This window comes from Heterocephalus glaber, unplaced genomic scaffold, assembly GCF_053883595.1.
Source record: "Heterocephalus glaber isolate CG9 unplaced genomic scaffold, H.glaber_assembly_v1.0 deba00000347, whole genome shotgun sequence".
In the NCBI taxonomy this organism is placed as follows: Eukaryota; Metazoa; Chordata; class Mammalia; order Rodentia; family Bathyergidae; genus Heterocephalus; species Heterocephalus glaber.
The window spans coordinates 45,132,926-45,151,057 of NW_028258143.1; the positions used below are offsets into that span (position 1 = coordinate 45,132,926).

At 34.7% G+C, this 18,132-nt stretch overlaps 1 protein-coding gene across 2 annotated transcripts in view; it reads right to left on the bottom strand.

The window, feature by feature from the left end:
• Positions 1 to 18,132, bottom strand: part of Slc38a11 (solute carrier family 38 member 11) — a 54,017-nt gene that overhangs the window by 15,609 nt on the left and 20,276 nt on the right. Inside the window, exons 7-10 of one of the 2 annotated variants that reach the window (XM_021265455.2) lie at positions 8,430 to 8,503; positions 7,140 to 7,210; positions 6,259 to 6,420; positions 3,073 to 3,185 (exon numbers count right to left, since the gene is read on the bottom strand). In XM_021265455.2, coding sequence (XP_021121114.2) covers positions 3,073 to 3,185; positions 6,259 to 6,420; positions 7,140 to 7,210; positions 8,430 to 8,503 — 420 coding nt within the window. The remainder of the gene's footprint in view (positions 1 to 3,072; positions 3,186 to 6,258; positions 6,421 to 7,139; positions 7,211 to 8,429; positions 8,504 to 18,132) is intronic. The other variant, XM_013075822.3, reaches the window with a different exon arrangement.

Consider the following 18,132-nt stretch of genomic DNA (forward strand, 5'->3'; position numbering starts at 1 on the left):
GACATTCAGTTTTGAGTAGACGGAGCCAACTATTGAGGTCCTGAGTCGCACAGAACACGCTGAATCAGCCCGCTGCAGACAGGCAGGTCTGTGCACACCCTACCGAGGTCCTGAGTCGCGGAAGACGCCGAATCACCCTCTATGTTTACATTTATCATTGGGTGTTTGTACCTGAACATGATGTATCTTAGTTCTTATTTTTTCCCTATTACCTATGCGCCCTTCCCTATTTACATAGACTTTGTTTCCATTTTTTTTCTTTCTCATAATTTTTCCTTTCCTTTCTTCCCTTTCCCCTTCCCCTCCCGCCACCCCTCCACCTTTGGACTTTTTCCTATTTCAAATTATCAGTTATTCGTTTTAATCATTTTCATCCTTATTTACACTTTCAATTTCTCACACTAGAGATACTATTCAGTATTTACACATGTGTGTCCTCCATGCCAGTGTTTGAATAAAGTATAAGAGAGCCCTTGGCAAGTCACTTTATCCTTCTTCTTGAGCTCAACAAGATTAATACTAAAATAAACTATTACTCTTATTTAGATTATATGAATGACCTCTGAGGAAGGTATTACCACATTGTCTTTTAATCATAGTAGTGACTAAAGGTAATAATAGGCTTTTCTAAAAGGAAATTATTTCGTGTAAGTTAAGTCCTATAATTTAAATGCATTTTTATCTTGCCTTTCCTCAATAAAGATGAAGAGTTTATCATTATTTTCCATTAATATGCAGATCAGAAAATCAACAATCACCTATTTAATATATCCCACAGTGTAGTATTGTTTGGAAAAAAGAAAATCCCTAAGAGATGTTCTTGTTTTCTGGAATTAACATCCTAAAAGGAGGTCTACAACTAATCGCAAGAAATAAATAGAAATCAATTTGTGACAGGATGAACAGAATCAAATAGAATTTAGAATTACAAGTTACTTCAGTTTTCTAGATCTCCCTACTTTGGCTTGAGGCGAGGACAGAGACATGAAGATTTGCAGCAGAATTACAAGCTGAGACAACAGAGTGAAAAAGAGGGAAGAGAATAGGAAGAGTACCTGTTGAGGAAAAGAAGGAGATAATCTGAATGGAATGGGACTCTGTGAAAGATCAGAGAAGCACGAGTTGGAGTGGGTCAGACAATGAACGTATAGAAGCCAGGTCACTAAGTTCTTTACCTGGGAAGGTAATACTCCCTTCGACCAAATGTTGTAATGAGTCTGCTAAAGATTTAATGGTGACACTAATAACTTTAACTGATTATAATTTGAAATGCCTCTTCAAATATTATCTTATTTACAATCTGTATATTAGCTCTAAAATACAATTGTGAGAGTAAAAATTCATGTAGTAACACAGGATAGCGAGGGATATTTATTGGGGCATATAGCCTTTTGTCTCCTTTATATATAGCTGGCTATTTTACCTATGAGTAAAAATGGTTGTGATTATGCTAAAAGTGTATCTGTGTGTGCACACCCACACACTGGAAATAGAAAAGAAGTTAATGCGTGAGGCAGGGAAACAGATGTAGATAACCAAAACTCCTTCTGGTCCTAAATTCTATTTGATTTTTTTTTTTGTCTTGTTACAAATTGACATTCCTCTGCCTATATTTGCTACCATGGCAAAGATCTTGATTTAGTTCTTTCTTCCTGCCATGGTAGCTAGAAAGGAAACTCAAGCTCATATGCTAAAGACAGAAGCCTCACAGGTGACGTGAGTCAGACAGTCTACATGCAGTTTACCAGAAATTTGTTCTTGCTGATCTAGAGATCAGAGATAAACTGAAAGCCCTGGACAGTCACTGGAATACCATTTCCTGCATCTAACAATAGTTAGCAAAAATTTGAAAGGTCTTAAATGTTAAAAATAACCCTTAGTTTGTTTACTTCTCCTTTCTAGTCAGGGTGAGAAGCAGCCTGTGAGTTACACTCAGTGAGAGAGGTGCTCACTGCAGAGAGCACACGCAGTGCTCAATGTTTCCCTCTTCCATGCCGTGTGCTGTTCCTGACCCCAAACCTAGCAAGCAAGTGAGCATGAGGCTGCCTCCAGAGGCCCGCTGATGCTTTGTGGACATGGGCTCTGTAGACATCTCGCTTCAAACATTAGACCCATTCACACAGCACCCGGTGTAAACAGCCTCTAGGTACAGATCCGGCAACTAAGAGCCTTTCAGTGTGACTCCTGAAAGGATCACTGGGAAGCAGGATCATGATTTGCTGTTAACCCGTACAGTGGATGTGTAGTTGACAGTAAAGGGACTCCTGACAAACCGTGGCATTCAATTCTACACCAAAAGTATTAATTCTCTTTCAGCTAATCTTTCTCTACAAACTCAGGTGGACTATGCCACATAATCTGGAGCTGAAATATAACAAATGAATATTATAAATGAAATTATATTAAGTATATTCATTATATTAATATCAAATTATATCCATTATATTATTATATTAATTCATTATAAATGAAATATATAAAAAGAAATATATAGATTACATATTTGTACTATTATATATTATTTTGTGTTATATATGAGTGTACATGTATAAATATATTTCTATAGCTATATAAATGAAATATATCTGTATAACTATGAAAAAAACTGTATTTCTCATAGGATATGATTGTTTGAAAATAACAAAAGACCTATGGTGTCTTAAATGCACACTGACTTACAAAATATCTTAGTAGAACACAATTTTGCAAAAATGTTCTTTAAATTTTGATACATAAATTCTTTATAACAATGCTTTGAAAAGAAGCCAATCACTTAGTTTGGCTGTACTGAAGGAGTTGTTCACTTTGGAATATAGTTGTTAAATATGTGTGCTTATGGTAATATAAAGAAAACCACCAAACATAATTTTCAAATTCAATTTTTGAAAAAATTACAAACAATGAAACATAAAGTCATCTTTAAAATGATATTTCATATTTGACAAAAAATGTTTTTGAAATTGTATCACTTGTGCTTGGGAATGTGAAAAATAGAAATATTTATAAATCTTCTTTATTTATATGTGGTAGAGAGATCACCTGGATAAAGTGTCAAAAAGAAATTGTGCTTACCTCTCTTGTCACAAAGCATTCGATTGGATATGTCAAGATGACAGTGATGCCATAACAAAACCTTCCAAAAGTCACAAGGTCATCACTTTTGCAGTAATTTTCAAATAAATCTCCTGAGAATAACATAAAATATGTTTATTTACTAGATACTGAATATTTGAGGTAACTAATACATGAGATTCTACTTATTATATAAGTGAAGCTCTATTAGTGTCATGTTATTTAATTAAGATGATAGATCTGGTTTAAATGTAACTTTGTGTTTTCAGTAACCATATACTGAGTTATTTACTTATATTAAAACTAATACATGTTCCACTCAAAGATAAATTTAAACTAATAGTTTTCTCATTGTTTGTTTTGGTAGGTTTGCCTCAAATTTGTATCAGCTATGCAAAAATACTTTATCCGTTGTCTTCTTCCATCAGAATCAACTCTCTAAATTCTTGTGCATCAGCAATATACATTTACTTCTGGTCTTAGTTTGGTCTTAGTTTCTGGTAAGTGACTGCATTATTAAAAAAAGAAAAAGAACTCTGTTAAAATAAACAAATTCTCTTTGAAATGCTATTCTTAGATCAAGGACAGCCCAGAAAGGAAGAGTAGACCAGTCTATCGGGGTGCTGGATTTCCTGTATTACACTATAGAGGTAAGTCACAAACTCAGGACCACACCAAAGAATTCCAAACATTTGTTATCTTTTTCATCATCCAGGGTGCGGAGAAATGCAAATGCACTGTTTCTAAACTGTGAAAATACGGCTGTTTGCCAGAAAGAACCATATATTTAATTAGTTCTCAACTAAATAAATAACTAAATAACTAAATAAGACCATATATATCTCAAACTAATTCTTATTTAGAGCCTGTATGTTTTTAGAAATCTATGAAGAAATCAGGCATCTAATGAGGGCACAGAAGTCATTTTTGGTAAAAACACTTGTTAATGGTGAAACATTTGGACCTATTTATTTTCTGACTATAATATGCTTCAATTTGAAAGCTGCAGTTGCCTTTTTTCCATTAAACTTAATAGAAAATTAGATCAAAGCACATATTTTACAATACTATTTACAAAGAACAAAACAATAACTCTGTATTTTTTCATTAGCTAAATACCCTAAATGACTCAACTCTTCCTAAGACTTAAAGTAACCCCCCTATCAACTAGAATAAATGCATATTACTCTCTAATATTAATTTTGGGCAGAAAGGGATTATACCATGAAAGTATAGTTGCAGTGTAGAACTGCTTCAAAATTGAATTAATAAGTTCCAGTACTCTGGAGAAAAAAAAAGAACTGCAGTTCCCCGTTCACAAACTTTCACTAATAAATATCCCTGAATCTTTTCAAATGTCACTGGGAATGTCAAGAAGAGTTCCCACTGCTTCACAAGCTGGAATTTGTCTACTGAAAAAGGGGAGAAAAGAAGCATTTGTACAAACAAGCTCCAATTTGCCTGAGGAGAAATGGCCTGGAGAAATAGTGTCAGCTTATTCCAGATTGAATCTAAGTGTATTTTAAGGAATTATAGTTAAGGGTAGAACAAAGACAAAAACCACATCAAAAACTGTAATAAACTTTGTTAGATAAATATTTAATTATATCTGAGCACCCATCACTGATAGAAAAGCACTGGCAAAGTGTGACTCCCACAAAGGTTCATGTCTTGGAAAAGTGGCATTTAAAAGGCAAGGTCCTCAGAAGACCAGAGCTTTTAAGCCATTCATCTTGGCAAACTATATATAGTAATAACAATACATGTTTTGAGATACAGTTCTTATCAAGACTTTCAAGGTCTCTCTCTTTTTTTTTTTTTTGGTGCCTGGGACCGAACTCTGGTCCTTGTGCTTGTGCAGCAGGTGGCAAAACCACTGAGCTAAATCCCCGGCCCTCAAGGTCTCCTTTAACTGTACTCTACTGGGACATGCAGGTATTATATTTTTTACTGCATTGGTATCACATTAATCATTTTTTAAAGCCATCTTTCTTCATTTCCTGAGAAATATCTGTGTACAATCATAGTAACATGTAAGCTCTATTTAAAACAAGGCAGCCATTCTCCCAAGAATATCCCAGTGTCACAAGAAACAAAGCCAAGAGGAGTCAGAGGCTGAGAGACAGCTGTAGTGAGTGACTGGGTCATGGGTGGCCCAAATAGGGGAGGCAGAAAGAGAATAGAAACAAAATTAGCTTTAGGCTCTAGAATACTTGTTTTTCAGTTTGTCAATGGCCACCCTGGGCCAGCTACTTCCCCTTTTTGTGTCTTAAGCAGGAGGTAAAACTAGTTATTCCACTTACCTTCAAAAGGTTGTTTGAAGGTCAAATGAGACACTAGAACTTCGAAAGCAGTGAAAATATGAATCACTGCTTTTAGCCTGCTATCAGAGTTCCCTGAATCTACTATATAGAGGACGGAATGAACGGGTCAAAGGCAGTAAAAGAGAGGGCCGCTCAGTTGTTGGGCCTGGAGGAATACAAGAAAAGAGAAGTGTTGGAGGAAGGAGTGCAAGAACTGGTTTTATGGGGAAGATGATGTTTTATGATTAAGGCAAGAATGGGCCAATTAAGTAGAAAGGTCTCACAGGCTGGGGACGAAAATGAAGGTCTGGGCTAGGATGAAAATGATGAAAGCATCCAGAGAATTTGTTGGCAGAAAAGCAGGCAGCTTGCCTGACCTACACATCTGGGTGGATGGGGGATTAGAGATGTCAAAGAGAGAAAAGAAAGACAGAACAAATATGAACAGAGAGCAAGAGTAACGCTGATAATATAGTAGTGTTTTTTCTTCTAAGGGAAGACAGTTTGAGAAAAGGAACATTCAGTACTGTTAAGTGACTCAGAAAGATACAGGAGAACTAGAATCAAGAAGGTCATTAGCTCTGAACACTGGGAGGCCATTGATACCTTTGAAAATGGAGGTGCAGTGGAGTAATGGGGAGGAGAATAAGACTTTACATGTTTGGAAGTGAAAGCATGAAAGGAGAAAGGATAGAGTGAAAAATTAATTTAGCAATGTAAGAAGGAAAAAATGAGGAAACAGCAAAGAAGTGAAAGAATAGTGAATGGGTGGAAGAGTGATTAGTTGAACGAGAACACTGGACAAACTTTTATCAGAAATGAGTAGGACATGGGTGCCAATCTGGAACACCAACATACGATGTCACTGAATCTTTCATTTTACCTTGGGTGAAGCCAGTAAAAGTCAAATATCCACATGTAGCAAAGAGCACACAGATAAATACCGACACCAAGATGGACATATGGACGATGAGGGACCACTTAGGTACTGTGGGTTCTTCCAAAGAACCATAAACTAAAAAGCAGTTATGGTGGCAAATTAATGCTGTAATACCGAAAGAAAAAAAAAGCATTATTAAAGCAAGTACCAGGGTTTTTTAATTCTGAAAATTTAAAAATGCATGCTACTTTAGAATGTCAATCAAATAAAGTTCAGTATATTAATTTACTAAATATGCTAGAAAACCAATTTTCTAATTTGTCAAGGAATGAGAAATTCACATCAGGTTTATATGATACCTCATGTCATGCTTAACATAAACCAGATCTACCCAAACTTCTCGCTCATTTTCCTCTTCCTAATGACCCTTCACATACTAAGGAAAATCTAAACAATACCATAATTATCAGTACATGACTTCCCTTGCTATCTGTGACATAGAGTGAAATTGGACATTTGAGTTATTCTTACTACTCTGTGTACAAGGTTTTGAAAAAGTCCATAACACTGGCTAGACCTCCAAATTCAGAAACAAGGTAACTACACACATACAAAAAAAAAAAAAAAAAGAAAAGGAAAGGAAAAGAAACAAGATAACCATAATAAGTTTCTTGCAAGAGAAATAGATTTCCCCAAATGGAAGAAAATTTTAGTGATGAGTGAGAAAAGTTTGAGACTAATTTTACATTGGCACAAACTAGATCACATCCTGCTAAGAAGAAATCTAAAACTTAGCAGATTTGCTACCCAGTCACAAGAATGAAAGAGTATTTTTTCATGGCACAGATGACTCCCAAGACTCCATCTTGAAGCCACATACTCACCAAAAGACATAACTCCAACAGCCTGAATGGCATTGGGCTTTGCAAATACCCAGGCATCTTCTGTTTTTGGTCTAGAAGAGAATCAGGAAATTTGATAAATTATTAAACAAATGCAAGCACAAGTATATTAGAGAATAAAAAATGGTTCACAAATAAAAATTGAGTGTCTTTAAGTCAGAAATTAAGGAGCCCCTATTAATCTTATTTAATGATAAATAAATTTTCAGGGGATATGAATCTTATCTCAACCTTTGTCTGCTAAAATGCACGTTGAATATTTGGACAGATTCTATTTTTACATATGTAAAATATCCATTGATTATGTATTTTTGTGAATTTATTTGTTTATCAGTGTATCAACAAATTTTTATTATATATTTACTTGAGATGTCTGTTGAGGGAGATACAAAATTAATAATGTCCAATTACTACTCTTTATTTCTTTAGTTTTTTCAAGCTCAATCTACCCAAGGGAAATGTAGTCAGCATAGCAATTTATTGAGGGAGGCAGACAAGAGCTAATACCCGTTGAGAGTGCACTATGTCCTCTGTTATCTCATTTAATTTTTACAATAATATTCCAGTATTATCATCATCTAACAAAAGGAAAGTCAGTTTCTGGGTGGTGATATAATTTGTCAAGCTTCTACAGATAAGTAAAGAAGTTGAGATTTGTCTTCTTGGTCTACTTTTTCCAATATCTTCCATGTTGAACTGTCAGTGGCCTCAAATTTCCCCTTGTGGATACACTTCCCAAAAGGAGTTTTGGAAATACTTTCTATGCACTTTATTTATTTATTTTTTATTTATATATTAATTGGTACATTTTAGGTATACAATACATTTACATTTATCATTGGGTGTTTGTACCTTTTCTATGCACTTTAAATAGCTCAAGGAATTCTATATCCTACTGGAATTAAACTAATCTATATCTACAGGGATTGGTCTATCTGTTTAACACTCTCTCATTTAAGTAATAATGGCACAGAGCCAGGTCAAATAGACAATAGCCTATGTTGTTCTTCCAGCTTTTCCCACTTACTAGCTATGTGATCTTAGGCAAGTTACTTGAATTTTCTATGCTTCAATTTTTACATCTGTAAAATGTGGATAAGAGTAGTATTAAGTTACTGTTCAGATTAAACATATAAAACACATAAAACTTCTGGAAGAGAGACTATCACATAGTACATGTCAGTAAATAGTTACTAGTTTTAGCATCATTATTTTATTATTAGCCATTGTTATTTAATAGATGGTACCAAACAGTGTAAAAGCATGACCTACTTTTCTAGAAAGGAAAGACTTGAGTGTGTCTTAAAAGAATGCATGAAGATAGAAGAGGAGGGCAGGGAGAGCACCTAGAAGACACAAAAACACTGAGAATTTTAAATAAAGAAGAATTCCAAAGACCAAAGCCACCACCCATAAATAACAATTTATTCTCTATGAAAAGAAGACACAAAAAAATCCCATTTTGTCAAAGTTTGTGGGATTCATGCATTATATTATCTTTCCTTCCACCTATGAGCCAAGCAATTGTAGTCACAAAGAACTTTTTGGCCTCCTGCTGTTAAGCGATCCGCTCCAATTCCAGTTCTTTGAGTGGGCGCTGCTGCCACCTGCTGCTCCCTTGACTCTTACTGCAGTCCTGCCCACTTGCCAAATTCCAAATTCCTCAGCCTGGGAAAACACACATTCGGTTTATCCTCTTTAGCAAATGATTGAGATCAGGCAGTACTAACAACTGTGCAAATTTGAAAATTGTCTAACTTTCTAGTATGTTCTAAGTGATATGCTTTGTCAGGAAGACTATTGCATGTGGAAAATACTTGTTTCCCACTCAGTGTAGATTGTGATGGAGCTCTACTTTTAAAGCCTTCTGTCAGGAAAGAAAATGTTAGAATTTGATTTTCATTCTTTTCCTTTCATTAATTCTTTTCCTGGTCCATTTTGTTCCTTGAGCATATTCCTGGAATGTGTAGCAATACCTAGAGATAATTTTGGATATTCTCTGTTCATATTTCTTTTTTTAAATTGTTTTGTTTTTTTTTTTTTGGACCAGGCATCAAACTTGGGACCTTGAGCTTGAGAGGCAGGCGGTGGAACCACTGAGCTAGATCCCTGGCCCTCTCTGTTCATGTTAATGGTGATGATTTTATAAAATATAAAGTACCAAAAAAGATATTATGGATCAGACAATATATGTGTCCAAATTTAGGGAAAGAGAAGAAAAGAGATATTATTGAATATAACTTTCTAATCATTTATGGTACAGCAACAGATTAAGTTCCATTAAAAATGTTCAAATGGAGGTGGGGGAGGAGAAAGAGCCCATTGGTATATTGATGAGATTGTGGAACTTTTTTTTTTTTGGTATCGGGGATTGAACTCAGGACCTTGTGCATGCTAGGCAGGTGGCGGAACCACTGAGCTAAATGCCCAGCCCAAGATTGTAGAACTCTTGATATTCAATCTGGAAGAAAAAAAATTACATCATAGTTCTCCTGACTTTAGTTTATAGATGTTAAAATACAAATGAAATATTAATTAGTGCTGTCAAGTAATTCATAAGATTAAAATTCATTATTATAAAGAGTTTTTCCTATAAATGTAAGGATAGATTAGTAACAGAAATACATATCAAAATTTACCATATTAACAGATTAATGGAGAAAAAAAGCTTATGAACATTTCATAAGATACAAAAATGTATATGGTTCAGTATTTACATTGATAAACATGGTAAGTAAACTGTTAAATAGAACTTCCCTAACCTATTAAGAAATATCTATAACAAAACCTATAGCAAATGACATATCTAAAAGTGAAGTTAGAAATATTACAATTAGGGGCCAGGAATTTAGCTCAGTGGCACCAAGCCTGCCTTGCAAGCACAAGGCCCTGAGTTCTATCCCCATACAAAAAAAAATTACAATTTAAAGAAGAATCCAAATAAGGATGTTCAGTGTCACTGGTTATAGGACATACTATTGAGATTCCTAGCTAATTCAGTAAAATAACAAGAGGTGTGATCATTGGAAAGGAATATGTTACTTGTACACCATATGATTGTGTACACAGAAAATATAGGAGACTCCATTGATAAGGTTTTGGAATTAATAAGAAGACTCAGTAAAGTTACTGGACAAAAGTTCAACACACACAAAGTCAGTGAGTCTGATGTATATAACTAAGAATTTTTAAAAATTGCAGTGACAATAGAAACACTATTTTATTTCAGTTTTCATTTTTATTAGTACATGTTTACAATATGTAATGATTACATTCCTTAAAGTGAGTTGGTACAATTACATGACACATTTTAATTCTTTTTTTTTTCCAGCCACTTTCCCTTCCCTATAGTTCTTCCCTTCATCTTTTAATCCCCTTTACATATCAGAAAGGTCTATCTCCCTACTTCTTATGTATCCTTTATTTTGCTCTTCACTTATTTTTGGGGGGGTTCATATAAGAAAAACCACACAATAATTAAACTTGTCTTGTTTGTTTTACTAAACATTATGATCTCAAGATGCATCCATTTTCCTGAAAATAACTCTATTTTATCCTTCTGTATGGCAGAGTAGTATTCCATCGTGTATAAATATCACACTTTTTAATCTATTCATTTGTCAGTGGGCATATAGGCTGCTTCCTAGATTTAGCTATTATAAATTGTGCTGTTATAAACATGGGTATGCATGTATCACTGTGATAGAAGGACTTTTTAACATTTTCAGGAGATACCTAGAGGGAGACTAGGTGGGCCAAATGGAATTTCTAGTTTTAGTTTTTTGAGTAATCATCATACCGATTTTCATAGTGGTTGTACTAGTTTACATTCCCACCAACAATGTGTAAGGGTTTCTTTTTTCCTCCTGCAGTTTTCTCAGCATTTGTTATTATGTGATTTCTTGATGATAGCCATTCTTTCTGGAGTAAGATGGAATCTTAGTGTGGTTTTAATTTCCATTTCTCTAATGGCCAAAAATGATGAACATTTATTCGTGTTTTAGTGGCCATTTATATTTCCTCTGAGAAGTGTTTATTCATTTTTTATTTGGTGTTTTATTTTACAGAGCCTAAGTTTTTTTTAGTTCTTTATATATTCTAGTTATTAGCCCTCTGTTTGGGGAATAGTTGGCAAAATTTTCCCCATCTGTAGATTATTTCTTCACTTTGTTGGTTGTTTCCTTTGTTGTGCAGAAGCTTTTTAGCTTTATATGGTAACATTTGTTGGTTGTTGGTACTATTTCTTGTACAATTGGTTTTCTGTGCAGAAAGTCTTTGCCTATGCTTATGACTTCAAGAGTTTTACCTGTTTTATCTTCCAGCAGATTTGTTCTGATTTCACATTTAGATTTTTGATTCATTTTGATTTTCATTTAATGCATACGAGAGATATGGGTATAGATTCAATCTTCTTCATGTGGATAGCCAATTTTCCCAGTTTCATTTATTAAAGAGGCTATCTTTCCATCAGTTTATGTTTTTGGCCCCTTTGTCAAAGACCAAATAGCTGAATGTGTCTAGGGTTGTTTTTGCATCCTCTTTTCTGTTCCATTGATTCTCATGTCTGTTTTTGTGCCAGTACCATGCTATTTTTATCACTGTAGCTTTGTAATTTGACTTTGAATCTGTGACTTTGATATTTCCTGCTTTTCTCTTGTTCTCAGGATTGCTTTTGCTATTCTGGGTCTCTTCTAGTTCCATCTGAATTTTGGGAGTGTTTTCTCTAGTTCTGTGAATGGGTAGTTTGATTGAGACTGCATTAAATCTGTTTATCAGTTTTGGAAGTATGGCCTTTTTAATTATATTGGTTCTGCCTATCCTAGAACAGGGGATATCTTTCATTTTCTGATGTCCTATTTGATTTTCCTTTTCAAAGTAGTGTGGTTTTCATTGTGGGGGTCTTTTTACTTCCTTGGTTAGGTTAATTCCTAATTATTTAATTTTTATTGATGCTATTGTGAATGGTATTTTTTTCTTAATTTTTTTTCTCAGTGAGTTCATTATTGGTGTACTGGGATACATACTACTGACTTTTGTGTGTTGATTTTATGTCCTGGCACATTGCTGAATTTGGTTATGTTTGGAGTTTTTTGGTGGAAGTTTTTGCATCTTCCATCTACAGGATCAAGTCATCTTTAAATAATGATAATTTGACTTCTCTCTTTCCTATACATATCTCTTTTATTTCTTTTTATTTCTTTTTTTCCCTCTGATTGCTCTTGCTAATGCTTCAAGCTGTATGTTGAACAGGAATGGTGACAGTGGACATTCTTGACATGATCCTGATTTTAGAGAGAAAGCTTTCAGTTTTTCCATATTTAGTATGATGTTGACAATAAATTTGTTATAAAATTTTTTTATCGGTTGAGATAGGTCCCACTGTATCTATCTTCTTCATTATTTTTATCATGAATCTATGTTGGAATTTGTCAACATCCATTTTTTCTGTGTTTATTGGGATGGTCGTGTGATTTTGTGCATGCTTCTGTTTATGTGATATATTACATATATCGATATGCATATGTTGAACCTTCCTTGCATCCCTGGGGTGAAACCTTCTTGCTCATGATGCCTGACCTTGATGATTTATTGCATTCTGTTTGCCAGCATTTTAAACTTCCACAGGGAGGAAGGTTAATTTAAAATTGAGGTTAATTTAAATCAAGTTCAGTCCTTAGCACAGTGGCAACTACCCAATCCTCACACCCAGCCCTGTGGGAGATAACCACACATATGTTCTAGGGAGCATGTATGCAGCTTGTGGGAGCCTGGCTAGGCAAAAAGCACTTTTTCTTCCAAACATATAGGAGTTTTGCTCATATTGCTTACTGCTTATTCTGATCACAAAGTGAAGACAAAAAGAAAAGCAACCATGATTACTACATCTACCTCTATTGTTTCAAGCCACCCCACTAACTGAATTGACTTTTAGGGGATTTAAAGAACAAGCACCTTCCTTTCTGTTCCTTTTTTTTCTTCTTTCCTCTTGGGAGCCAAAATTAAAGACTAGGATACTCACAAGTAGCTGCATAAACAGGAGAAGTTAGAAAGTGATTACACATGCCCAAGGAAAGGTACAGCTTCAGAAAAGACCTGAAAAACTTTAAGCTTACATTTCAGACTGTTTCTTGGCACAGATACAGCCTATGACAAATTTTTCAAAAAGCAATAAACAAAAACAATGAAAACAACAAACCCCACAGCAGCAGGAAGTTTGACTTCTGGAGTTACATTATTAGATTCACTCACTCATATTTCAACAAAAAGTCACAAGACATACGAAGAAAACATAAAGCATGACCTATTTAAAGGGAAAAAACTACCAGCAACAGAAACTGTCGGTAAAAAATATAGGAAGGCAGGTCTACTGGATAAAGATTTTAAAACAACTGTCTTAAAGATGACTAATGAAGTAAAAGAAAATGTGGACAAAGTCAAGAAAATGATATATGAGCAAAATGGAAACACCAATAAAGAAGTAGAAAGCCTGAAAAGTGATAAACAAATGGGCCAGGGATTTATCTCAGTGGCACCGAGCCTACCTCAAAAGGGAAAGGTCCTGAGTTTCATCCTGCTACCAAAAAAAAAAAAAAAAAAAAAGAGAGAGAGAGATAAACAAGAAATTCTGCATTGGAAAAATATAATAGCTGAAATGATAAATTTGACAGTGGGATTCAAACACAGATTTGAGCAGAAAGAAGAACGAATCAGTGAACTTGGAGTTAGTAGTATGGAAAATTTCAAATCTGAGGAACAAGAACAAAAAAGATTGAAGAAAAGTAGCAGAGTCTAAGGGGCCTGTAGGACACCATGAACCAAAACAACATACATGTTGTGAGAGTCTCAGAGGAGGATAGAGAGAGAAAGAGAAAGGGAGGGGAACAGGACACACACACACAAACACACACACACACACACACACAGTCATAGAGATAGAGAGACAGAGAGACAGAGAGAGAAAGAAATAATGGAGGAAAACCTATCAAATTTTCAAAAGACATGAAGATAAACATTGAAGAGGGCTGGAGATTTAACTCAGTGGTTCCAGCACCTGCCTTGCAAGAGCAAGGTCCTGAGTTTGATTCCTGGTACCAAAAAAAAAAAAAAAAATTGAAGAACCTTAATAAATTTGATAAGATGAACTCAAAAAGACTCACTCTGAGACACATTGTAATTATTTTCAAAATAATCTTATTTGTTTATGAAAATTTCTAATTATAAAGGGGATTTATTCTCTTAGTATTACAGAAATGAAATTTCTTCTCTGTATTGAACTATAGGGGAAGGATATGAAAGAGTCTATTTATGTTTTATGGTTGACATTGATAAAATGTTAAATACAGTGACATTTAGGTTAATTTCTTGAACACCTAATACTACCTTTTCATGGAGAGCCAGAGACAATCTATTTGATTCAGGAAACTTATAATTTCACTTTCAGTAATTACTTGGAGTTCTTGCATTTTGTTTTCCTTTAAGATAAAGTGGCCTTATGTGTATAAATCTTCAGAGGTGTGAGTGTGTACTTGTTTCAAATTCTTTGGAAATAAGGGAAACTTAATTTCTCATGACTTTATCAAATCAAGCTTTTACTGAATGTATAAATAGGCACAAGTAATCAATCCTCAATTTGGGATATTAGGTAAAGAAATATTTAGCGTAACAAGATAAAAGTCTTATTTTGATCATTGCCTTTCATAGATCTCTCCCCAAAGCTTTCATTTAGATACAAATACATATGGTACTTACTTTTCATTTTTTCCCCCTAGTATCTTGATCAAGTACAGAATAATAGTGGTTATAAACTAATTGATACAGAGGGGAACTGGATAATACAGTAATTGGATACTTTAAAAAAATATTTTGCATTGACATATACAATTGGACATATTTTTGGGCTATCATGTGATGTTTTGATACATGCATATATTGTGCAATGCTCAAATCAGAGTAGGCATGTCTATCTCATCAAACATTTATTGTTTCTTTGTGGTGAAAATATTTAAAATTCTTTCTACTAGTTTTTTGGAAATATACAGTACATTATCTTTTTATTGTTATCTGTGGTCAACCTACTGTGCAATAAAACATAGTCTTTTTCCTCTTAATTGTAACTTTTTTATTAAACTTTCCTCATTTCCCACCGCCAGTCTCCCTGCCTTTGGTAACTACCATTCTACTTTCAAGCTTTTTTTTTTTGTATTGGGGAATGAACTCAGGACCTTGCACTTTTGAGGTTGGCACAGTGCCACTGAGCTAAATCCCTGACCCACTTCTCTCAACTTTTATGATACCAACTTTTTTGTATTCCCCAAGAGTGAGATATTGTAGTCTTCCTGTGCCTGACTTATTTCATTTGACATAATAATTTCCAGTTCCATCCATGTTGTTAGAAATGATAAGATTTTCTGGCATAATAGCATTCAATTTATTGATGTACCACATTTTCTTTATCCATTCATCAGTTAATTTTCACTTAGGTTGCTTTCATTTCTTGAAATGTGAACAGTACTTTGACAAGCAATTGGATACTTTTTTGATAGACAACTATCTATCTTCTAGTAATTCTAGAAATAATGTTTCTAAGTCATAAAATATATTTCAAATATGTTTTAATTTGTATTTTAAAATTTCATACAACTCTATAATCAAAAGCTAAACTTGTGGGACTGGGCATTTAGCTCAGTGGTTCTGGTGCCTGCCTTGCAAACACAAGGTCCTGAGTTCGTTCCCTGGTACCAAAAAAAAACCTTGAGAACTCAATTAAATATGGATGAATGGGCCACATAAGTTTACTTTCTCTTCTGAAGCCCCACTAAAATGCTTCTACAGGAATTTAAAATGGGGATAAGTTCATGGGAAGAGGATAGTGGCACCAGAGTCATCAGTGAAAATATTTTGTGAAAAGGAAAGTGGATGCTTATGTGTTAAGTATTGAGAATGGAAGATGTTACCACCATGGATAGAGAGTTCATAATGAGAAAGAGCTGATTTTCTTTGCAAAATTCTTGAGTGTGTAAAAATCGGAGACACCACCATAAAGCTAGTGGGGATACTCCAGTAAAAGGAGAAAGTAAAGAAAATGGAATCTCTGGGATATAGGCAGAGGGAATCTGACACCATAAAGGGGGAAAAGGAAATCTTAGTATAGTACTGAGGGAGTAAGCAGAAACATTGTCTGGCTAGGGAGGAGCATCATGACAGAAAGCTCTGGGAGAGAGGTATCTAGAAAAATTAATACAATTCAGATTATCTTATTTGTTTGAGTATTTGGAAGAGTAGTAACAAAAATGATCAATTTTACAAGCCAGGCTAAACAATTTTTTAAAAAGCTGAAAGGAGGGCCAGGGATTTAGCTCAGTGGCACCACACCTGCCTCAAAAGCACAAGGTCTTGAGTTTGATCCCTGGTACCAAAAAAAAAAAAAAAAAAAAAAAAAAATCTGAAAGGAAGTATTAACTGTAGGGGGGAAAAAGAAAGTAAAAGTGTAAAGGAAGAGAAATATAAGTATTTAATTTTAAAAGTTGTGGTATATCTATGTATTATAGTATGTAAAAAGGAAAAAGATAACTAAGGGATTGCTTTATAGCAGTAGGTAGCTTTAGCATGACTAATAAATACTTTTGTAAGAATGATTGCTTCCCTTACCTTCCAAAAATCTCAACAAGTTCTTAGTTACATACTTCATCTTTCTGTTTCCCCTGGGGATTGAAGCCAGGGCCTTATACATGTTACATATCAGCAAGCCCTACCACTGGTCTTCGCTTGCAACCCTGTGTACTGTTGATAAACCTTTTTGTGTGAGGAGGGAAAGGCAGGAAGTAGAGAAATTTGGGACAAGTAAATTCATTTTGCAAAGTTCGGATTCTTGGATTCAGATGTTTCTTCCTGTTTTGAAATATAAACTCCTCCTTATCTTCACAACAGCTGAGTAGCAATAAGACAACATAGGAAGTCAGTCCTGTAAAATATTCCTCTAGTGTTTACACACTGAAAAAAACCAGCTTCAGCTTGATTGCTCCTCAGACTTAGAATGTGAGAACTGGGAATCAGGAGGATGAAATCTAGTACAGCCCAAACTCTTTTCAGCCAAACAGAGCCACCTTTCAAAATTATATTAAGCTGGCAAGGCCTGCATTTTTGCTTTAAGAGCTTTATGTGTTAACCACTTTAAGCAGACACATCTAAGAGTTAAGTGCACCAGATGGCACACAAAATAAAGCTCTACAATTCCTGTCACACCAGAAGCTATTAATGACAGGCAGATCTGACCACTTCCCCCAGCTCAGGCTTCAGCTGAGGGTTCTCTGCCACTTCCCCACTCCCCGCTCACTTGTCTTTGATTCTGTTCAGTGATAAATGTGGTTTACATGCACAGCAAAAGCTGCTCAGGCAAATTAGTCTGAGGGAATCACTATAAACATCAAAACAGTTCCTTTTTTTTTAAATAAAGTTTTTAAAAGTTGATTTTAATTTAAAATTTACAGAAAGTTTTATGCTTTTATGCTTTTATGTTTTTGCCAAAATATAACTTTATTTTAAAAAATATGAATCACGTAATAGTTTTGGCACCATAAATCTCTCAGTTTTTTTTTTTGTGTCCTTTGGGACACCAACATCTTTTGATTCTTATTGTCATCTACTGTGTTCATTTTTATTTTCCTGTTGTTGCCTCCTGAGTAGCTGGGATTACCGGCATGCATCACTATGGTGACCACTGTATTGATTTTATTGTCTCCAATTCCTCTATCAACTCTTTGAAAAATTTTCACTATGTTTACTGTTGCTTGGAATAAACAGGCACAACACAGATGGGAAGGGGTAAGATTTTACTCTTTTAAATGAACTCCACCAAAGGATCTTGGACAGAGTTATCTGACACAAGAAAGAGGCAAAAAGAAGCCCTAGGATGACAATGGGGAGTGAACTGTCCAGAAAGGAGCAGGGTGACCTTTATATGTAGATACACAGATCA